Raw genomic sequence first — 24681 nt, 5'->3', positions numbered from 1 at the left:
AGTAGTCACCACGAGTTACCTCATTCCACTAATTTCGGTCTTTAATTCAACAGACAAGTCAGATGTAAGGTATTGATATGGTCCATAACTCAATCATTCGTTTTGCTCAAATAATCTAGAAGCAACAAGATGGAATAATATGGGTCGTAATGTACACATGGAAATCGGCTATGAAAATATAATAAGTTTAATTATAATAAAAATGCAGTATGAAAAACAAAATTAAGGCTGATAACTCAAGTAAGTATCCCCAAAACTATTTCAACAATGATTGGGATATATACACATTTTCAATCTAACTCTAGAGGAGTTAAATACAAATCACAATAATATAAAATTGCATGCTTTTCATGCCAGCTCAATATTATAACAATAAGCATGCTTTCCAACATTATCACTTTACACAGCTAGAGAAGAAAATCTGAGAAGATAGGAAACAACTTTGAAAAACAGACTGCGGGCCACATCTAGGTTGGAACTCAGCAAGCACTTGAAAATCAATCAGTAAATTTAGATAGTGAAAATGAAAATTTATAAATCTCTCATATTACTACACGTTACATGATAAACCTCGACATAAGATAATATCCCCATGTTTTACATTACAAACATACCATCTTTAACAAAGCCGACAGTCTGTATTCCCAAACAAATTGTTTTGATTTGGTTCAAGACAAAATTGTGTCAAAACCAATAGAATTAATGGCAGATAGGCCCTATAACAGATTTAAATACTAACCTACCTAATAAAACAATTTACACTCACCAGAATTCGAAAGGAAACTGAATCAAAAACAATGCTAGCAATCAATTTATAACGAATGATATAAGAGACTTTGCACCCAAAATTCTGGGAAATCCCAGACATGAAAAAGCTATGACTCAAACAGATTTTATTAATAAAACTTTAGTTATCAGTAACTCTAAAAGAAAACTGCTAACATGAAATCTTCCTCTTTCAAAATGTGTGTTTTATTTGCGCAGTAGAAACTCAATCAAATGCACAAGGTGAGTTTATGGGAAATCTAGCTAAGTTCATAAAATTATATTTCAATTTATAAAAGATAAAATTTATGAAGAACTCAGATAATTTATAAAGTTGACTTAAAATATCAAATTCAAGTTTAAATTGAGAAAAAATTGTGTTTGCACCATTACCTAGCCTGACCTAACCTAGTCTACACCTAAAACTTTACAACAGATCTATGATGAATAGCATAAATGCAATATTAACTTATTATAGTAATAGTTGTAGTTTACTACCTCTAGTAAGTTGAATAATTAGTTTTACTCAATTTATTCAAATTTGCATCATCAAAATTATCGAATTGGTTATAGGTAGATAAGATATCAAATTTAAATCCAACTTATCAATAAATCAATTTGAAGGCAAATAATTTTCTATTAGAATCAAAAAAGAGTAGAAATTTTATAAACAAAACTAGGTACGGGTAAGCTGAAGTCTCCTAATTGCTTAGGCTAATTGAAACCCAAAGTTCAAGTTGCCTATCAAAACAAATACATATTATTGAAATATATTTACTGTTCCAAGGCAAGATGAAATATTCAAAAGCAGAGTTTGTAAAAATGTATAGAAAATATCTTCAAACCCCTTGATAACCTAACTAAATCCAAACAAAATATTATGTTTTGTAGGAACAAGATAATAAATCAAAACAATCAGTCGGTAACCATAGTAACATAAATGTTTATATACAAAGTTAATCTAAAACATCATGTCAAATTTTACAAGTCCCAATAAAAATAGCATAATTGAAAGAATTTTAAAATGGGTAGCAATAAATATTATGAGAATCACCCAACCTAGCGTAATCTAGATTCGGTAGGCTGGGGCATGAAAAATACATGTCGGAACAAAAAATAATTTACATAAATCGGTTCGGCATGCAACACAAATTTTTTGAATCACAACAATTCACAATAAAAAACATACCTGAAGAATCTGAGGCTCCTTGAAAAGGATCCGTCAATTTTTGCCGCTTGTTTGGCGGTCCGTCTACAAGATGATCAGCCATATCTCGCTGTTTACAAAAGCCTGCCTTCTTGACTACACTGGAGTATCGTATTTATTACGATATAGAAAATCTACACACATGGTTTTAACGAGATCCAACGGCAAATATAACTGTTGAACTGTATTGTGCCACAAGTCCGATGTTTAAAACACCTAACAAGGCACATATTAATGATTCAAAATCAACCATTGGGCATAATGAAGCCCCAAGCTGGCTGATGAGCTTACACTGTTCCTCTCTCCATCTTCCCATTGACTCACACAATGATCACGATGTAAATCATCCACTGTTTAGCACATTATTTTACAAATTCACAAACACTGACTCTTTAGAACAACACTACATACTCAATGTCACTAAAATTACCTAGTATGTTACTACACATTCGTCAAAATGAACAATAATTTCAAGAATAATATCCAAATTTTCACCCAAGTCACAGATAGTCAAAATGGCGGCTGTTGAAAAGTTTTTCTACGCTTGTCATAAAATGTCCGACTACAAACGACTGTTCAGCGCTGTGATTGGCTGAAAATGGTCATGTGATCAAAAGAAGCAAGCCGATTGGTGTCTTGTGGCCCCGAAGCAGAGACATGACGTCACAACCAGAGCCGAACATTGCCGATGTATAATAGCTCCAGCGGTAGGGCAGTGGGAATTGCTCTCTGCACTGTGCTGTGCTCTGTAATCCAGAATTCACAAGTAGAATGTGTGTGTTGGTTTCAGAAAACAAAGCACTTCGATTCGAAAATTGGCAGGAAATTTGAAAACTGATTTCAATAAAGGATCAGTTTCAATACACATCCAAATCTTATAAAATTGAATCATATAACTATGACCTTCCTTGAAAATATTCTACTTTCTTCTAGAATTGCTAAAAATTGGTTATTTTATTACAATATTCGCTTCCCGGTGTCAGTCCTGACAATATTCAGATTCACACTCCACAGCAGTCAGATTCCGCGTACTGTATCGATTGAGTTTCCTCAAGGAGTGATTAGCCCAAGACAATATTAATCGGTTTTCATTTTCTGTGGCTATCGTATAGCTATCCAATTTGTCATATTCTTTTTTCGGACTTGTCAAGATGTTTTTAATCATTGCAATAATAATTCAAATCCTTTCTTACAATATTATTCCGACAGATGATGCTCAAGGTCACTATATTTTTATTTTCTTGGTACGGTACGTCGTACAGTTTTATCGTCGAATGATTGATTGTTGGTCAATATCAAAGATTTGAGTTATAATTTGATCAGTGATAAAAAAACGTAGGCTGTTATAGTGAATAATGTCGGATTTAGCTTGAATGCTTGAAATATTAAAATTTATCATTAATTTATAAAATAACATAATTGACCGTGCGAAGTGAGGTCTAAGATTCAAGTAGACGGTTTTGAATTTCTCTTTTTTTATGTTTATATTTATGTTCCGCATTTACGGCGAAACGCGGTAATAGATTTTCATGAAATTTGACAGGTACCGCAATGTTTCTTTTAAATTGCGCGTCGACGTATATACAAGGTTTTTAAAAATTTTGCATTTCAGGGATAATATAAAAGGAAAAGTAGCCTCCTTCATATGCTAATATTAGAGTAAATAAAAATCACACTATAGAATTAATAATCATAAATGAGCTGTCGAATGGATTATAAAATGCATGAAATTCAGTATCTCAATGTAACTTAGTGAAAAAAAAACAGCTGCTGTGTGGACTATTAATCGCATGCAGTGAGGCATGCAATTGATAACTTGAGGTAGCATAGTATTTTCTCCCGACTTTTCTCTCCTTTCAACTCGGTAAGCTTTTGATGATAGCTGTTTACATCAAATTATTATAGTGCGGTCCACGTTATAATGACAGTATTTGATCAACTTCGGTTTTGCTATCCTTGTCTATCATTCGACAAAGCCGGTGGTACTATCCTTTTCTAGGTCCACAACGATGACAATTATGTTTTTGACGGTGTAGAAATATAATTAATTAATGCAGAGAATTGGCATCGCTATTCTTCTATTTTTATCCAGTGCCATTATAACGTGGACCACACTATAGCATTGTCGATACAACAACCCAAACACCCATTAGTCGTTTATACACCGATATCTCTCCAACACGACAGGACAGGACAGAATTTACTCTGATGGACAGTATTAGAGGAGACTGTGGTTTAATACTGCCCGAGGTCTACTGTTCACAGAACTACTAGTAGTACCCTTTTTTAAAGTTTTTAATATAATATAACAGATTAAAAACACAAAATAAGTGTAGGCTACTACGATTTTATTTTATAGATAAAAATAAGTAGCCCCGAATACAAATTTTTCAAATTAAATTTTGGTATGACAGAATAAATATTATATGGTACAGTAGGTAGGTTTGAATAATACTTTGTTCACTTTTTTAAATGTATATGGGTACTGTCGTTTTTTTATTTGAGTGAAGGATTATTGCAGAAAGATTCACTTACAACAGTGCCTTCTAAAACCATGCTCAATTTCAATTCAGCATGAAACAGTATTAGGTAGTGAAAGTTATAGATTGTTTCCAAAGAATGTTTATAAAATCTTGAAATTGGGATGTGTTTTATAAGGATGATATAAGGCAACAAAAAAGCAAATTAGTAGTATACTGAAGATAATATTATTATCAGCCTTTAGGTGTTATTATTCTAATTAGCATAATACTGTACCGGTATATGGTATGTGGTATACATTTAAAGACATTTTTTATAAGTAACAATATAATTTTTCTACCTCAGTATAGATATATAAATATATCTATCAAAACATCACATTGCAGAAAATATTATTATACTTATTTTAAGCAAAGCTAAAAATATGTGGCATAAATTAAAAAAAATCCAAAAATAAATTCGTGATTCAAATAGAGATAATATTTTATGCACCACTGTATTTTATGTATTTTCATGGCTGAAATAAAATCATTGAATCATTTTCTACATACTGGTTAATAATATATATTATGAAATTATTTTATTCCAGCCAGAACATATATAAAATACAGTAGAGCATAAAATGAATAAATTATTATTTTTCAATCAAGATATGTAAAAGGTTTATGATTTTATTAGTTATTTTTTAAACACACTCCATTACCATAAATTTAAATTCCTTATTCATATATTTCCGTTGGCTATAATTATAGTGCATTATGCTCTTCGAAATATAGAAGGTAAGGTAGGCCTACCAACCAATTGATTGATCGGTATTTTAACTTCCTCCCCCAAGTAATAAGAATAATAATATTTTCTGTGTTTTGACGAAGATGATGTTTTGGTAGATATAAATCTCTACATAAAAAAGTGAGATATAAATCCATACTGGATGAAATAGACTTGATATTGTCAAACCAACTAATTGATTATCTCAATTTTTAGGTCCAATAAGCTTAAGTTAAACTAAAATAAGTCAAGTTTATATATTATATTTATCATGAGTATGAACACTGAGCTACTTCATTATGATATACGGTTTAATAATTATTATGACTCAATTAAATCACACTCTGTTCATATATTGAATAATAAAAATCCGTTGAAAAATGTATAGGGCTAAACATAAATTTGAGAGAAATATGCTTATAATGTTTTCAATAAAAAAGTGTTTTATAATGCAGCATAATTCTGTTATAAAAAGCATATACCGTACTGGTGCTAGTATCAAGTAAGGTGATAATATTATGAAACCTATTTATACGACTTCACAAAGTGATTCCTTCATTTACATTTACAAAAGTAGCTGGACTTCTACATTTTGCTATTATGCTGACTGAAAATATTCTTACATATATTATGTAACATAATATATGTTATATCTATGAATAGGCCTATTCATTATATAGCATTGAAAATGTTCAATTAAAGAAAATTAAAATCAAATTTACTATAGTGTGGTCCACGTTATAATGGCAGTGGATAAAGATAGAAGAATAGCGATGCCGATTCTCTGCATTAATTAATAATTATATTTCAACACTGTCAAAAACATAATTGACATCGTTGTGGACCTAGAAAAGGATAGTACAACCGGCTTTGTCGAATGATAGACAAGGATAGCAAAACCAAAGTTGATCAAATACTGTCATTATAACGTGGACCTCACTATAGGTATGTATATAGTGAGGTCCACGTTATAATGGCAGTAGATAAAGATAGGAGAATAGCGATGCCGAATCTCTGCATTAATCAATTATATTTCTACACTGTCAAAAACATAATTGGCATCGTTGTGGACCTAGAAAAGGATAGTACCACCGGCTTTGTCGAATGATAGACAATGATTACAAAACCAAAGTAGATCAAAAAATACTGTCATTATAACTATCACTATATTGAGGCCCACATTATAATGACAGTATTTGATCTACTTTGGTTTTGCTATCATTGTCTATCATTCGACAAAGCCGGTGGTACTATCCTTTTCTAGGTCAACAACGATGCCAATCATGTTTTTTCACAGTGTAGAAATATAACTAATTAATGTAGAGAATTGGCATCACTATTCTTCTATCTTTATCCACAACCATTATAACGTGGACCTCACTATAAATATACCATCAATGTTTGATGTTGAAATAAAAGTATTTTGATCTTCATCTCAAATATCGATAACTTTAATATTTTGAAAAAATATACCGGTAAACGTTACCCTTAAATTTATTAATATAGAGGTAGCGAGTAGCGACATCCTTTTCAAAATTTACTGTACCGTATTCGTTCATTCCTCAAAACAATAATAATAATTAGTATTTTCACTGGTTTAATTTGTATTTTCGCGCCATATTTTTCGGATATTGATCGATCCAGACTTTTGAGCACATTATTTGGTTTGGACACAACATTTTCTGAAATGTTCAAATTACTTGAATAGATAGTAGAAAAATATGAGTTTCCTGAAGTAATCACTTCACGAGTGATGTTTGGTATGAAATGTAAGATTTCAGATCACAGGTCAGTTTTCATGCATCAAGAGTGTTCAACTAATAGAAGCACGGTATTTTGTTTTGAAGTTCGTTTGACACGATCCTGAAGGCATAATAATTTATAATAAGCATTAATAATTTTGAATAATAATTATAGAAAAAACGCGCTTCGAGCAATAAACTTTTGTTTCCTCTCAAACCAAGCAATCAATAACTTTCAATAATTCCAGTTGCACTCAGACAGGACAGTGGTCTTCAGAATCCAACATTAAATACCATCAACTTAATTAAAGTAAGAAAAACCACCAACTTTGACTTTGTCTGTTTTCATATTATTTTATTCATTTTAACAACAAACAACTATATTTATTATGCCGACACAAATGCCGTCTGTCACGTCAAATTTTTCTCGCAATACTCTCTACTGCCACTTCCACATACTTATCAAGTGTGTACAAATGCCAACGAGCGTGAGAGTGTGGACGGATACTATTGGCACTTATTGGTGCTATAGACAGCGTTTTGATATAGTAAGGTCCACGTTATAATGACAGTATTTGATCAACTTTGGTTTTGCTATCCTTGTCTATCATTCGACAAAGCCGGTGGTACTATCCTTTTCCAGGTTCACAATGATGCCAAGAAATCGGCATCGTTATTCTTTTATCTTAATCCACTGCCATTATAACGTGGACCGCACTATAGAAGATAGAGAATGGCTATATAGCTCGCTTTCACTTCACCCGTGTAGATGACTGAGCAAGCCACTTGATGAAAGTATGACGCTGGCATAACTGTGATTGCGTGGTTGTTTTGATTCTGCTTCTGCTTTCTGTTTGTTTTCTGTTGTCACTTGTGAGATTGTGATTTTGATGTGATCTGTGAAGTATTATTTTATAATGTCTTCTAAAACCAAAGATAATGTAAGTTCATTCAACCATCTATTTAATATATTTCTGTTGAATTTTTATGTAGATTTATTACAGAGAACTATGTTAGATTTATAGTCATAATATTTTGTTCACCGGGATCTTCTTGGTACTAACCCAGAACATGCTTGAAAAATAACTGGAAATAAAAAAAATCAAGAGATTTAAGCTGGGTTCGCACCAAAGTTATTAGCAAAATGTTATGTTAAGCTGGGTTTACACCAAAGTTAGTAACAAAATGTTAATAACTTAATCCTTATAGATTCTATTACATTGAACGGAACTTGACACAGTATGTTCATCAGGTGTATGATAAGTTATGTTCATTCTAATAGAATCTATAAGTGCTTATTAACATTTTGTTAATAACTTTGTTGTAAACGCAGCTTTGATAACTTGAAATAGATTAATAGAATAGAATCTATTAATCCTAATAGATTGAACGGTACTTGACAAACACATTTATGTTCATCATGTGTATGATAAGATAATATCTTATAACATATTATGTTCAATCTAATAGAATCTATAAGGATTAAGTTATTAACGTTTTGTTATTAACTTTGGTGTAAACGCAGCTCTAAAATCTCTTGCATGACAAAAGAAAATAAATGCTTTAACATGCCTGCTGTATTTAGATTCTAGTCCAATCCAATTGAAGATAACTTTTTAAAAACTTCAATAAACGAATCGCACTAAATAACTTGAAGCTGACATAGCCTACACAGTAGCATTGAAGTTGAAGATAAATTATATTAATTTACGTAAATGTAATTTATAAAATTTCTCTTCAAAAATCTTTTCATCTAGTAATATTTCTATTTATTAATATGGAATTACTTTTTCTAGGAAAATAAGCCCATCAAAGTCAGTAATAAATGGGATGGATCAGCTGTGAAAAATGCTCTTGATGATGCAATCAGAGATGTAAGTATTATAACTCACTGCAATAACAGTGTAATTCACACCTATCTACTGTAGTAGGCTGATGATCTCTTGTAGGGTGCGGGGGTGGACGGTTATATTAAGGAAGCCAACTACGCATGCCTGACTGCTTATTCTTAATTCTAAAATTACGGTATGCAGGTTGGTTGACTCAAATACCTTGATACGAATCAAGCTGGATGATCAAATGTTATTGATACACATAGCAGCGTCTTGAAGCTGTGGAAGGGGTGGATCCGACCCAGGGATCCTCTCTCCAGTCCGTGACTGTATGTGTTTGTTGTATAAGTGTGTGTGTGTATTGAAAAAATAAGCTGAAATAGCCAGAAAACTTTATATAGTTGTCGAATACAGGGATTGAATGTGTCACCATGCAAGGAACTATTATTGCATGTTGTGGGAGGAAGTTTTCGCCGCCTCTTACTGCCCAGTCCTCCTGATTGACCTTTATTTGCATAATTTATTAGTGAAATACTTATATTCCTGAAAAGAGGAACACAGTGGTCTCTGATCCTTGAGAAGGTTTTTCTCTTGAAGAAATAGATCGTGCTTCGTCACACGAAGATAGATCGTAGACACAAAAGACAATCAGTAGATCGTCACAAAAACACTACATAACCAAGCATGGCTCAGTATTATTTATGATATGTCATAACAAGTTGCAAAGAAGAGTCTATAATATAATTAAGATCAAGTTAATGGACTGAACGCCAAGTTACTCATGGAATAACCAGAAACACTCCTTCATTGTGTAGGGTGCAGCTGGAGTCAATACTCGGTCTCCGCCTTAACTGTCTTATGTCATTGATGATCTGGATCTCAGCTGGTAGAATGTTGAAAACGCTGTTAGCGGCCCCCTCTCCAAAGCGCTGGTTTGTTACATAGATGATGTGGTTTTAAAAACTAATCGTTGTCATTAACCAGACTCACCTAAAATGTTCCTCAACTTTCCAACCCTTAACAATTTCCGGAAAACTTGAACAAAAGCTGATTTCATATTATCAATCTAAAATTCAAACAGCTTGAATGGCTCACATTCTGCCATAAACCTACTCATAGAGCTTATAATAGTGAGGCTGTTCTCATATTTATTGAGTTTGAATTCCCGACTCTTGAATTCATTAAAACCAATACGAATTAGAGACGTGTTGGCTTCTTGTTCCATTCCGAACTGCGATGTATAACACACTTGTTGTTTTAAACACCAACATGCAGTCACATGCATAAATGTTTCTCATGTCAATTATAAAATAAATATAATTTCACCAAAAATAATTAATGACTTGTATAAAACAATACACATAAAATAATAGTTTTTTTCATAGGTTAAACATTGAATAGCCATGCCACGACGAAGTTATGAAAAGAAAATGGGTGCAAAATATCAAAACTACAACCAGTTCAATGTTGAGAAGGTGGTGGACGGAGTTAAAGGATTATCCCTATGCATTGCATCTGAGACGTTTAGAGTCCCAAAAAGCACCATATTACGCAAGGTGCATAATTTGACCTCATTGAAAGTAGGAGGAGGTATTAGGATAAACTGCTTTAAATGATGCCGAAAAAAGTTTATAGCACAAGGTCTCATCAAGTGTGCGCTGAGTGGGGGTTCTCTCAAAAATACAGCTTGTGAGAGAATATCTTAATAATAGAGGCACGGTGGAAAAACGTTTTGTAGGAAATAAGCCAGGACATGACTGGGCTTGAGTGTTATTTGACGTCAGGGAAATTTCGCAAATCGGCTCTGTAAAAAATTAAACGTTACAGAGCTACACTTACACATGAAGTGCTCAGTGAATATTTTTAAAATCTACGTGGAACCCGGCGTGGTGTGCCAGTGTCAATTATTGTGAATTTTCACAGACGACCCAGGAGTCTACAAAGTTGTAGTTCGACGAGGTACAAGGCATCCTGAAAGGATCATGAATTCATAAAAATCAAGCACAAGTGTCATGAAGGCTGCAGCTGCTGATGGAATGGTTCTTCCACTCTGTATGTGGCTTTCAGAGCCACTCACTTGTATCCGAATTGGATTGAAGGAGTAGTCTCAGGTTCAGCTTATAATCGAAATGCTCCGGGGTGGTTTAACCATGTAACATTTGCTGACTGGTTCCGAGTCTTCTGTCTTTCATTTATGCGAAACTTGAAGGAAAGGTTATGATTTGTGAAAACCTGCAAAGTCATCTGGATCTTGGAGTGATCAAGTTATGCATTGAAAACAACATTGATTTAGTCTTACTGCCACTCAACTCCACTGGTCCATAAAACCATTGGACATAGCTGTTTTTGGTCCACTTAAGAAAGCCTGGCGCAGTTATTTATCTGAATGGAAGATGACAAACAGAGGTGTCCTTCCCTGCAGCTCTAAAATGCACCATAGAAAGAGCTGGAGGTCTGTAATCTGAGAATGTGGTGGCCGGCTTCAGAGCAGCTGGACCTTCTGATCCCATGAACGAGACATGTGTGTTTGAGCAGCAACTTGCCTTCATTCGGAATCAAACCAGGCAAATCAACCATTGAGAAAGCTCGAAGAAAGTAGATACTAGTGCCTGCAGTAAGAGTATGTTTTGGGAGATGATAAGAACAATCCCAGTGAAATCTGCTTTGACAAGAATTGTGACAGTGAATCGAGTAACACAGATCTCAACAATTCTTCAAATACAGGTCCATGCTCTTCCCAAGCCCATCCTTTGCTAAAGGTAGATGACGTTGTGGTCGCCAGCCCTACCTCTGAAGCAGGTGCTGGAGATATTATCTAATATGATACTTTGCCTTGGAAATATTATCAAGTTTTTCCACGCCGAATATTTGAAATCCGCTTTCTCCAAGCCAGGAAAGGTGTGAAAGAAACTTTTTACTTCTTTCCTGACATTTCTGATGAATCTGCTGTCGACAAGGAGAAGATTGTCATAAAAGTGAAGCCAGTGCCGCAAAGAAGAGGTTCCTTCACATTCCCAGCGCTTATTGAATAGATTTTTTGATGAATAATAATTAATACATTCATGTATTTCTTTAGCACGTTTTCATTTTAAAAATGCCAAATAGGATCCCAAAACACGTTATACAATCAGAGATGGAATCTAAGTGGAATGTAAAATATAAGCACTGTCTCAGATCACCCCACTACACGGGGTAAATTGGGACAGTATTCAAGATTTTTTCTTCTCAAATCTTCAGGCTATTTTTTTTAAAATCAACATCAAATCCGCAATTTTTTCAGGAGTATTTAAAATTTCAAGATAATTGGACAAATTCTATAGATTTTATAGGCAAAAATTGTCCATAGTCACCATAGTATCTGCTTGCACGGGTACGAAAATGAATGAATGAGAGGGGAGGGAGTAGGTCCATTCTCAGACTAACAAACACATTTATTTCTTACTGCTTATTGTTAATATCTATTAATTAGTGCAACTCTCAGTAAATTTCTATTGTGATAGTTCTAATTATACATAAGTTCTAAATAATTGATTTATTAAGTTATTTTTAAATCAATAATACATATATAATAAACTTATTACTAAAAATTATTTCATAATGTCAATATCGTTGACGGGTTGTGAAAAACAAAATTTACTTACCATTGTTTACTTTTCAGATATTTACGAAGAAATTCAACTATGACGAGAATTTTGCACTTTTGGATGTAAGGCTGTTGATCTGTGCACTCGCTGTAGGAGTAGCAATGTTCACATTGCTCTGGGATTGGCTGCACCCTTTTCCACAATCTAGGTAGGCATTAATATAATCAATTTATTCTTCATTCAGTTTACGGAAAATTATATCTGAATAGAATAAGTTGAGATTTCATATTGATTTTAGTTATGTTTTCAATAATTTTTATTATTTCAGACCCGTTTTGATCATCTGTGTGAGTCTGTACTTTTTCTTGATGTGCGTCCTTACTGTGTACACCTCATACAAAGAGAAAGGAATTTTCGTCGTCTCAGTTCAGAAGGATCCAGTTAGTTCTGAACCAGACAATGTATGGGAAGCAAGCTCTTACCTAAAGAAGTAAGTAAAGTCTATCAAGTGTTGCTTTCACTACTTTCTTTCAGGGTTTAGTATTTTTTTATGAGCGTGATGCCCACATGAGCCTTAGACTTGTGCGTGGGTAATGAGGCGGATGATGATGATGAGAGATTTTTTTATTTATTTAACAGATCAGTAAATTTATAAACAAAACAAAATACATAATAATTTGATGCATGGGCCGAAGCCTGTGTGCAGGAATGAGTTGCATCATCACTTGATTGTAGCCAACAAAAGTAAAGCATATAGTACATAATATTTGATATTATGTAAGTTGCTATTCAAAGATGTATGATTCATAACTAAAACTCAAAATAAAAATAATCCATGTGATTCAATACATAATTAAAAGCGAATCAAGAATGATAATGAGGAAACTGAATTGAATGAAAAAGTAGAAAGATGATTGAAGGAAGTGTAAAGTGTTTATTATGGTGAGGATGAAAAAATATAGAAGAGGGATTGAAGAAGAGGGGATGGGAGGAATTCAGAAAATACATGTTGAATGAGCAGGTGAAAGAAAGTGGGTTTGAGGCAACGGTTATATCGAAACCAGGAGGTACTTTTAACGAAGTGACGCGGGATATTGACATGCTCACAAAAGACTACAATGTAAATGACAGAGTGGTAATTTTAGCAGGTACTAACGACGTGGTTAATAAAACAGTGCAGCCTACAAACTTAGACCTAAGTAGAATAAGGAAAATTTCTAAACGCTCTAAAGTAGTCATATTATCCATCCCATTTAGGTATGATAAACCATTAATGAATATCAATGTTAATAAGCTCAACGCATGGATGGCTGATGAAATTACAAATATACCTAACACGAAGATCATTGATCTGAACAATTTTGACATCACTGATTATACGCAGCATGGCTTGCATTTAAACAAACAAAAAGGTAAACCAAAATTAGTAAAATTGTTGAAAAATCATATCTTGGAAATGAAAAATAACACTGATTATGCAGGTAGGCCTGTATCCAATATTCCAATAATAAATTGTGGAATGGCCGAGGGTATTGATAGGAGTAGATTAGACTCGATAGGACACATGAGAGAAGAAGTGGAGTCAAATGGGCAAACTACAGGTGATAAAGGTAATGAAAATGTATCTGCTGAGCTGAATGAAAATGTCTCGCTATTGTTAGGACAAACACCTCAATTTGGTGCTATGATGAATATGAGTACATCTAGTTTAAACTATTTAGTTCAAAAAGGAGAGTTGCCAACCTAAAAGATTTTAAATTGAATAAAGACAAGAAAACTAGAATTGAGAGTTATAGAGTAAAAAATGTGAATTGTAAACTAAAGAATGGGTTAGTAATCTTCCATCAGAACATACAGCATTTGGAGTCTCGAATTGATGCACTAATTATTACATTACAGGAAATCAAACCAGACATAGTTATTGTGACTGAACATAAATTAAATGAAAATGAAATTCAAAAAATTAAAATACCAGGATACTATTGTAAGTGTTGGTATGTAAGGAAGTCTTTTAGGGGGGGTGGAGTATTGATATTAGTATCTGATAGACTAATCGAATGCAGAAACATCATGACTAAGACAATAAATGTTATAAATGAAGATAAGATTTTTGAGACATGTACAATCGAAATAGAAATATATACAAGAAATATATTGTAGCTGGATTTTATAGAACTCCATCAGAAAATATTGAGATGTTCCTGGAAAAATTTAATCGATTTTTAATAGAGATCTGTAAGATTAATAAAAATGTAGTAATAGGGGGAGACTTCAATGTCGATGTTTTGAGGGAGGGTAGAAAGAAAACTGATTTTATCAATGTAATAAATATGCATGGATTAAAATATACCGTAGATATACCCACTAGAATAACTGACTCATGTGAATCGGCAATTGATAATTTCATCACCAGTCTTAACAAAGGGGATATTCTTGTGGAGTGTTTAATTACGGCACTCTCGGATCACGATGGGCAAATTTTCAATATATTAGATGTAAATAATAAGCTTAAAAGTAAAGGAGTTATTAAAATGGTTAGGAGGTATGAAAATGATCAAATTACTTGTTTTAAGAATGACCTAGCCACAATAGACTGGACTGAGCTTTATTTGAGTCCTGTTGAGAGTAAATTCACTTATTTTTACAATTCACTAAAGTATTATTTTAATTGGCATTTTCCTCTAAGTAGAATTGTGAAGAAGAGACTTAAAAATAAGTGGATTGATGTTGAAGTTGTCAATGAGCACGAAAATCTCATACAAGCTAATAGATTATTTAGGACAAATAAAAGTGATATCAATTTGAAGGAAAATTTAAAAGCTCATAAGAAACGCTTTAGAAAAACTATTAAATTAAAGAAAACTAAACACATTGAAGCTAAACTAAAAAATTCAACAAATGTAAATAAAACAATTTGGCATATAGTGAATACCGAGACACAAAACAAAAATGATAAGGTTTGCAAGAATATTTTACTCAGGAATAACAATTTAGTTATAGATAATCCCTATGATGTCGCAAATATGCTTAACACTAATTTTGTAGAAATGGTCGATACTCATGTTGTACCGAATCTAAGCAAATCTGGCACACCAATAAATGATAAAGAGCTACATATCACAGATTTCAAGTTTATCTCCAAAACAATTGATGAAGAGACATTGTCCAATATCATCGATTCAATTAAACCAAAGTGGTCAGCAGGGTATGATGAAATTCCCATGAGAATTATAAAAGAAGCTAAATCATTCCTAATTAAGCCTCTGCTACATGTAATTAACGCGTCACTCATACTTGGTAAGTATCCAGATGAACTAAAAGTATCAAAAGTGATACCAGTGTTCAAAAAAGGAGATCCTTACGATCCTTTAAATTATAGACCTTTAGCAATTCAACCTTCAATAGCAAAAATATTTGAAAAAAGTATGCTTATACAGCTTATTAATTATTTTGAAACAAACAAATTACTAGACACGGAACAACATGGTTACAGAAAAAACAGGTCTACAACGACTGCCTTGATAGAGTTTATTGAAAATATTTTAGAGAAATTGGACAAAGGGTACAGCATTGTTGGCACCTTCCTAGATTTAACAAAAGCATTTGACTCTGTAGATCACAGAATATTATTAAAAAAACTAGAAACTTATGGAATTTGTGGAAAAGAGCTCAACTGGATGGAATCATATTTGGTGGGTCGAAGTCAATATGTAAATATAAAGTATTATGATAAAAATAAAGTAAGTGATATTAAATCTAGTTTAAGGTACATGAACTACTCTGTTCCGCAGGGATCTGTTTTGGGGCCATTTTTGTTCCTTTGCTATTTGGGGGGATTACCAAAATATGCGAAAGATGTAATTGAAAGTACTAAATTTTGTATGTACGCTGATGACATTAGTTTAAGCATATTCGACAAAGATTTGGATATAATCGAAGAAAAATGTAATGACACAATATTGCTTTTAAAAAACGTTTTAAGTAAAATGAACCTTTTATTAAATAATGATAAAACGAAATTTGTACATTTCACCTGTAGAAATCCCAAAAGAAAAAGTACACTGATGCTGAATAACCTAAATAACATAACATTTTTAGGCGTAGATCTAGATAACAAACTCAATTGGGAAGAGCATGTATCAAGAGTATGTAAAAAAGTAAGTACAGGAATATTTGCACTAAGAAGGCTGGCACCCATTTGTAATTTAATAACTTTGAGATCCGTGTATTATGCCACTGTCCACTCTCATATTTCATATGGCATTGAGATTTATGGTGGGACTAGTGCTTTTAACTTGAATAGGATATTAAAACTCCAAAAAGAAGCAGTAAGAAAAATATTTAATTTAAATAGACAAGAGTCGTGCAGGACATTTTTTAAAAAGTTAGAATTAATGACTGTGTATGGACTTTATATTTATAAAACAATATTACACGTAAAAAATAATGAAGACAAATTCCCCAGGCGAACCAGTGTGCATGACTATAATACAAGAAATAGGAACAACTTTATTATCAAAGAACATAGTAAAGAGAAGTACAAACAAAGCCCGACCTATATGGGCATCAAATTCATCACTTACCTTCCTACTAAGATTAATCATGAAAAAGATATTACAAGGTTTAAAAACAAACTGAAAAAGTATATCGTGGAATTAGAATTATACAGTTATGAAGAATTTTATAGTGCCAACTCATTATGTATCTAGACTACCTATTGTTGATGTATTTTGTTTTTTACTTGTATTTATTTTATTATTTTAAAAATAATAAAGAAAGACGCATTCATGTACATTTTGATGTATGTTTTGAATAAAGAGATTGATTGATTGATTGATTGATTGATTGATTGATTGATTGATTGATTGATTGATTGATTGATTGATTGATTGATTGATTGATTGATTGATTGATTGATTGATTGATTGATTGATTGATTGATTGATTGATTGATTGATTGATTGATTGATTGATTGATTGATTGATTGATTGATTGATTGATTGATTGATTGATTGATTGATTGATTGATTGATTGATTGATTGATTGATTGATTGATTGATTGATTGATTGATTGATTGATTGATTGATTGATTGATTGATTGATTGATTGATTGATTGATTGATTGATTGATTGATTGATTTAACAGATCAGTAAATTTATAAACAAAACAAAATACATAATAATTTGATGCATGGGCCGAAGCCTGTGTGCAGGAATGAGTTGCATCATCACTTGACTGTAGTCAACAAAAGTAAAGCATATAGTACATAATATTTGATACGTAAGTAGCTATTCAAAGATTTATGATTCATAACTAAAACTCAAAATAAAAAATTGCATGGTTGCCTGTAAAGTCGGTATACGGGCGAAAGTTTTACGTGACAACGACTTTGAGTGGTAAAATAATTTTAATGTGAATTATTCATTCGTATAGTAGGAAGAAGGATGAAATAATAACTCACAATGAGAGTGAGTGAGAGGCACGCGTCCCTTCCACTCGGGCATGGTTAGCCCGCGCCCACCTAAGAGCGAGAGAGACAACCATTGACTTGACATTTTGAAGTAGTGGCGCAGTCGCAGGAGATTGCTTGCGGCGCCTGCGCAGGTTGACTGCTCCGTTTCACTCTCTCTCCAGGTGAATGCCTTCGGGTTGCTGGGCTTGCTGCTGCGTTGCTCGCCACTGCTCCTATTCGTGCTCTTTCCAGACGACCGTAAACCGAAACGAACGCTCTCACTCGCTCTCATTGTGAGCGCATAACGTGGGAACGTAACGCAGTTTCTTGAAGTGTCTCCCGGCAAACCAATTTATAAGACGTTGTCACGTCAAAAACAATCCATGTGATTCAATTCATAATTAAAAGCGAATCAAGAAAGATAATGAGGAAACTGAATTGAATGAAAAAGTAGAAAGATGATTGAAGGAAGTGTAAAGTGTTAATTATGGTGAGGATGAAAAATATAGAAGAGGGATTGAAGAAGAGGGGATGGGAGGAATTGAGGAAAGCTGAGAAAGGCTGTCAAACCAAGAACGAAAAATATTTAATGTTTACAACCCAAGGAGAAGCGAAGCACGAAAAAAATTATTTAAACAAGAGAATGTTGCACACGATTCAAGAAAAATTGAGAAAATGCAAGCATAAGAATAATATAGTACTTTATACTATTTCATTAGGTTAGCTCTAGCAATTAATTGCTGTTTTCAGAAAAATGGTGCAATATATATATACATTTAATAACGTACAATAATAATAATAAATTCCATTTACATGAAATTTCATATGTAATTTATTTGGTGGGAATGGTTAGGACTCAAACCTAGAATTTCAGAAGATATAGTTCGATTTCAAAAGATCATTAATACCTACCCTCCTCCCCACGATTTACCATTTATTAACATGACGTTTGAATACATCATAAGAATGTGTTTCCAAATTTGTTAAATAAAAAGGCAATCTGAAGTAGGCTATAGTATGTTTGCTTTGTACAAAGAGTATGTTAGATTAATCGATTTTGATATTCTAGGGATGACTAAACCAACATGGGCAGAGTTTCTAGTGGAGTAATTCTGATTAATTCGAATAAAAAATCCTGATTGTTCTTTTAGATATACATGATCAACGCTCTATAGCTGAGAGATATTGAATACATTGTCATTGAAAAGCGTTTCAGTTTGGTATCTACGGATTTCTGCAATGCCGTTTTTATGATTTTTGCATGAATTCCTATGGTTTATTAATAGTTTTAAAAGCTCCACCCCACGCTAATATGCCATATTGTAGAATGTTGGGTGTATGCGTAATATACGCTCTTCAACATATCTTTACTCATAAATTTACTTTAGAAATTGAATACATATAGAAGTTTTCTTAATTTGCTCCTAGTATAGTGATATGAGCACTCCGTTTCAATCGCTTGTCAAATATAACTCCCAGATATCTATATCCAGAGAGTGTGTATCTGTCACATACCGATCTCTCGATCACATACCAAACAATTATTGATTGATCCACATGCCTGCAACCTTAAACCGATGCCCACAGGATCAGTATCTGCTCTGAGGGAGATTGGCATGTACTTTGTTTTAAGAGCGTTCACGGTGAGGTGGTTCTGGTAAACCATTTTCCAACTTTGTACAAGTACAAACCATGTTCCGCCGTCCTGTGAACTTCATTACAGCCAGAGCCACTAAAAAGGAGCGCTGTATCATCTGCATACAGAAAACATTTACAATTTCGAAGATTTAATTTCCCCAAATTGTTCATGAAGATTAAAATTAAAATAGGGCCAAGAGTGCTGCCCTGCAGAACGCCGTAGTCGAGTGATCTACTCTCACTATTTTCATTGAGTATTGACACCACTTGACGAAGATTTGATAGATAGCTAGAAAACCAATCCAGCGATACACCTCTAATTCCAATATGGAAAAGTTTACCGATAAGTAGATCTCCATCCACAGAATCGAACGCCTTTGTCAAATCGATAAATAATAAGACTATTTTTTTTTGTTATTTCCCACTAGATGAGTGGACCTACAGTTTTAGGTGGGTTCCGAAACACTGTAACCGCCCGGGGTTTCAATACTATTTTTTCCAATACTCTTTATCACTGTTCATGATTTTCAAGGCCAAAAATATCTGAAGAAAAGTTTATGTGTTGTTGTGAAGGTAATGGTGTGGTAGTTATCCATATTGAAAGATAACGACCTGAAATTTTCAAAACGAATTATTATTTATTAAAACAATTTTGAGATGATCGTTTCTATTCTTACGCCATTATCAATCTGTAGTAAACTGTTGATTAAGTAACACTCGACAATTAATCAATGATTATGACAATTTCAAGTCGTTTTTATTGAATCTGAAGAGAATTTATTTTTGTATGATAACAATAATACATGAGATTGAGAGTTTCACAGCATCATTTTTCTAATAAGAGAAATTCAAAACGGAAAATGTTATTGTTGAGAACTAATTCTGGTTGGATTAGTCTATGAGATCATCTAAATTTGTATTTAATGCCCTTTTTCAAGTTTTATTCCATTTTTTTTAAAACTTACTTTACATTAAACATCCATATTGATGTAACCAGGAATATTTTTTATCTTGTGAATGTGATGTGTTGAATAATCGTATTGAATAAAAACTAGTTGAAAGTGTCTCAATTACTGATTGTCTAGTTTGTGATCAGTGAACATAAATCAGTGGTTGTGAAAATTTCAAGTTCTATTTTTCAATAGTCTAATCATTTCAATAAATAACAGAAAGAATAATTCTGACGCTGCATATAATAATTCAACAATCCACGTTATATTATGATTCTTACTCGATCCATTTTTCCATCTGCTGAAATTCAACTATTGCAATGTACGGTATTTTATATGCTAAATGCCATACTCTTTTATGTAGTGTGAAATATTTAGCAACTATGGATTGTTTGTAATTTCAGGTACGATGATAAATACCACCTGGTGCTGACATGTCATGATGGAAAAACCGGAAATAAACGAGAAGCATCCCTGGTCAAGTCAGTTGCAAATTTCATTGATGAGAATGGGACACTGATAGTTGACCTGCTGGAACCGGAAGTCTCCAGGCTTCATTCCAGTTTATTACAGGACAGGAAAGAAAAGTAGCTGATTTTGTAGAGGCCACTTCTCTCTGAAAGCAGGATCGCATCGCACATCTTTAACATTCCTAACAATATCTTCTCAGCCGACTTCATTTAAAACATATTTATACAAAGACGTGATTTAATAGTATATTTGTGTGCATAATAGATAAGTGGAACATTTTTTCAGTATCTTTCTCAATTTGTGTCATGTGTGTACGTAGTGATAAACCAATAGAATAATCTAATCATTGGAACATTTTACACTATGAACAGAGCTGTGGAATTTCTCCAGGAGTTGTTGTAAGTTCCACATACTTTGTTTCAGCCATGCTAACGTTAGACTCAGTCTAACCAAAAAAGACCACTGATAATGTTGCCTCAAGTAAATTGAAACTTTAGTTTGGCACAAATAGATTATGTGCAACTGACAACATCTCTTTTATTTCACCTTAATATTGGGACTTTATCACTACTCAACTCTATGCGCAACATTCAAATTCATGGGAAAATCATCCAAATTCATTTCGAATATTCTTGTGCAAGTTAATTTCTCTGTGTGTTGTATTTTAAATGATCTATTAAACTTACTTGATTTTAAGCTGCTGTTAAATTAATTTATCACTTAATTTACAATCCTTAATCACTTATCTATTAATTCACAATCCATTGTAACCGTTAGTTGCTCCCGTGAGATTGACTGATTATTTGCCTTTATTAGGGCGGAGTTAGGACTCTAGGTCCTCTCTGCCACACAGATATCAAATTATGTTCAAAATAATTTCTCAAGTAGTGCTCATCTTTTGTGAATTTCTTGTCTCAATATCTAGGAAATATCATTGTAGATGATAGTGCGCAGTGCGGGGATAAGGCATTCCTTTGAGGCAATATGATGTTGGAGCAATAACAGTGAACACTCGCGAGTTTGCGGTGATCCAGGCATGGTTCTAAGGTAATGATTTATACACATGCTTGGTTGAGGAAAAGATGCTAATTATTTTGATATTCCGTTGATTATGAAGTTCTTTGTGGATACCCGAATTCGTAGTCATGAAAATCCAAGATGAATACCAGGATTCGAAGGTTCAAATGTGCATTTGGTATTAGATCAGGGTTTCACAAGAATGTTCTAAATTAATTGGTTTCTTATTCTCTTTCAACAAAAATTGACAATGACTCAAGTTTAACCTTCTGCATTAAAATTGCATGGTTGCCTGTAAAGTCGGTATACGGGCGAAAGAGTTTTACGTGACAACGACTTTGAGTGGTAAAATAATTTCAATGTGAATATTCATTCGTATAGTAGGAAGAAGGATGAAATAATAACTCACAATGAGAGTGAGTGAGAGGCACGCGTCCCTTACACTCGGGCATGGTTAGCCCGCGCCCACCTAAGAGCGAGAGAGACAACCATTGACTTGACATTTTGAAGTAGTGGCGCAGTCGCAGGAGATTGCTTGCGGCGCCTGCGCAGGTTGACTGCTCCGTTTCACTCTCTCTCCAGGTGAATGCCTTCGGGTTGCTGGGCTTGCTGCTGCGTTGCTCGCCACTGCTCCTATTCGTGCTCTTTCCAGACGACCGTGAACCGAAACGAACGCTCTCACTCGCTCTCATTGTGAGCGCATAACGTGGGAACGTAACCACAGAGAAGAATCTCTTCTCTGTGACGTAACGCAGTTTCTTGAAGTGTCTCCCGGCAAACCAATTTATAAGACGTTGTCACGTCAAAACTGAAAAGACAAAATTGAGATACCATCACATTTATCCTATTTAAACCGATTGTGATTCGATTGAACAACCGCTTCTTAAGAATTTCAACAATTTTCGATTGAAATTTTTTTGTGTAAATGTCAAGAGAATGATTGTTTATTTTTAAAAGTTTGTATCTGTCTAATATTGCAATTACATTCAAATATAAAATGACCTCTGGTCAATCAGTGGAAATCAGTTTTCCTCAATATGAGACTAAATTCATCTGTAATAGCTCTTGACCTGCAGCGATTCTAATAAATACCCCAATTCCTTGAATCTCCCAAAAATAATCTATTCTCAAACAAGTATTTCAAAATATTTTTGTGTTGAGGCACGTACTACTGCAACCAAGTACTGCAGAGAGCCTCCAAACGTATAGAAATAACTAAATAAGGGAAACTAATTTTTATAAAATAGGAATAGGCCTACGATACTTCTTTTCCTGGGGAAGGAAAATAAAGAGAAGACCAACAGTAAAATAGGATAACAATTTTTATAGTAAAAATATACACTTTTGTAACAAGTTTCAACGATTCATAAATATAAAGGTACATTAAAAATCACGAATTCAATTGTTTTTCTAAAATGTTCAATTCTAGTTTCCATTTTTTCTCTTTGTACGCCATTTCAGCTCGAAAAGCTTGAGCTGATTGTCGTATTTCCTGTTCTCTGGTCTCTAATAGCAATTTCGATCATTTCATTTTATTCCGAAGCTCTTCCACCATCAGATTATATATGACTTTCTGCCGCTCATTCATGCATCGTGCTTTATGTAATCTCTCCACACTATCCTCTAAAATATAATCCGCCTGCCTTCCATGTTTGGCATGTGAAATGGACTGAGGATTTGCATTTGATGGAAAATAATACATTATAAAAATATCAATTCAGATATTTCACTTAATAGCAAATATTGTTATGATAAAGAGTACTGTAATAATGTTCAAGTGTATGACCTCACAGGTATAAGAGCAATGAGTGATATTCAATATTTGCGACTAAGTTACGAGTATGTAGTGAGACTCACGTTACAAAGTCAACACGTTAACATAGGTGTTGCTATCCTTGTCGGTCTATGACAAATCCTATGATTAAGAATAGCTCCATCCTTTTCTATCTCCGCACTATTGCCAAATTGTTTTTTTGACTGAAGAAATATAATGAACAATAGTGAGGTCCACGTTATAATGGCAGTGGAGAAAGATAGGATTCTCTGTCTTACCATCGCATTTTATAGAAGATAGCTGATAACGGCATATTTGATGTTGTTTAAATACCTAATACATTATATTCTATTCATCAAGTAAATACTAATTTTTAACTATTTGATGATAAATTTTCATGATTGAGATTAAATATTTTGTCGCATATATGTCTACATTGTTGAAAACTGATCTAGGACGTTGTGGAGCTAGAAAAGGATAGCGCTATCTGCTTTGTTGAATGATAGACAAGGATAGCAACACCAATGTAAACGAAATACTGTCATAACGTTGACCTCACTAAAGCAAAATATTATACCTTAATATTATGAAATGAGAAAATAATTTTCTTGACGAATAAGGTCCATTTGGGATAGATTTAATCATTATTAACAAGAATCAGCTATTAATATCACATCCGATATACCGGTATCAGCTATCTACTACAGAAGGCAGAATAGAGAATCGGCAACACAGTAGTCCTATCATTTCCCCTGACTTACTAACGTGAATCCCACTACTGTATACAGGCAGTGGTAGGCGTGAACGACTCAGTGGTAAGATGACTGCTACGCGACTGAGCGAAATTTTCATTGAATTTATCGGTATTAATTAAAGGGTGAAAATTTCACCCTCATAACCTTAAACATTTCAGTTTCTGTTTGGCTTGAAAATGTGCAATACCAGCACGAAACGGACGTCGCCACATCAAAGAATGTGAGTGTGTTTTTTCTCTTT

General features: G+C 33.5%; 2 protein-coding genes across 4 annotated transcripts in view; one reads left to right on the top strand and one right to left on the bottom strand.

Moving 5' to 3' along the window:
• Positions 1 to 2519, bottom strand: part of LOC111053021 (CREB-binding protein) — a 50843-nt gene extending 48324 nt beyond the window's left edge. For both annotated transcript variants that reach the window (XM_039423299.1, XM_039423300.1), the window contains exon 1: positions 1955 to 2519. In XM_039423299.1, the coding sequence (XP_039279233.1) occupies positions 1955 to 2036 (82 nt within the window). In that variant the 5' untranslated portion in view covers positions 2037 to 2519. The remainder of the gene's footprint in view (positions 1 to 1954) is intronic.
• On the top strand, positions 910 to 21590 carry LOC111053029 (probable signal peptidase complex subunit 2). Of its 2 annotated transcripts, none has more exons than XM_039423301.1 (5): positions 910 to 1008; positions 8760 to 8837; positions 12454 to 12587; positions 12708 to 12869; positions 20828 to 21590. In XM_039423301.1, the coding sequence occupies exons 1-5, from the start codon at positions 1000 to 1002 to the stop codon at positions 21012 to 21014; spliced, it is 570 nt and encodes a 189-aa protein (XP_039279235.1). In that variant the 5' UTR covers positions 910 to 999; the 3' UTR covers positions 21015 to 21590. The 2 variants fall into 2 exon arrangements, with proteins under 2 accessions (XP_039279235.1, XP_022195548.1); XM_022339856.2 differs by lacking the exon at positions 910 to 1008 and adding an exon at positions 7612 to 7904.
• Positions 21591 to 24681: the final 3091 nt, after the last annotated feature.

The sequence above is a fragment of the Nilaparvata lugens genome, chromosome 3 (genome assembly GCF_014356525.2).
Source record: "Nilaparvata lugens isolate BPH chromosome 3, ASM1435652v1, whole genome shotgun sequence".
NCBI lineage: Eukaryota > Metazoa > Arthropoda > Insecta > Hemiptera > Delphacidae > Nilaparvata > Nilaparvata lugens.
The sequence above is the reverse complement of the archived record's forward strand: the minus strand, read 5'-3'. Positions and strand labels throughout refer to the sequence as shown.

Coding starts and splice junctions, on each gene's coding strand:
- LOC111053029 (XM_022339856.2), top strand. CDS start 7,881: ATGTCTTCTAAAACCAAAGATAAT. Junction 7,905..8,759: donor CTTCTAAAACCAAAGATAAT/GTAAGTTCATTC, acceptor TACTTTTTCTAG/GAAAATAAGCCCATCAAAGT. Junction 12,588..12,707: donor CACCCTTTTCCACAATCTAG/GTAGGCATTAAT, acceptor TTATTATTTCAG/ACCCGTTTTGATCATCTGTG.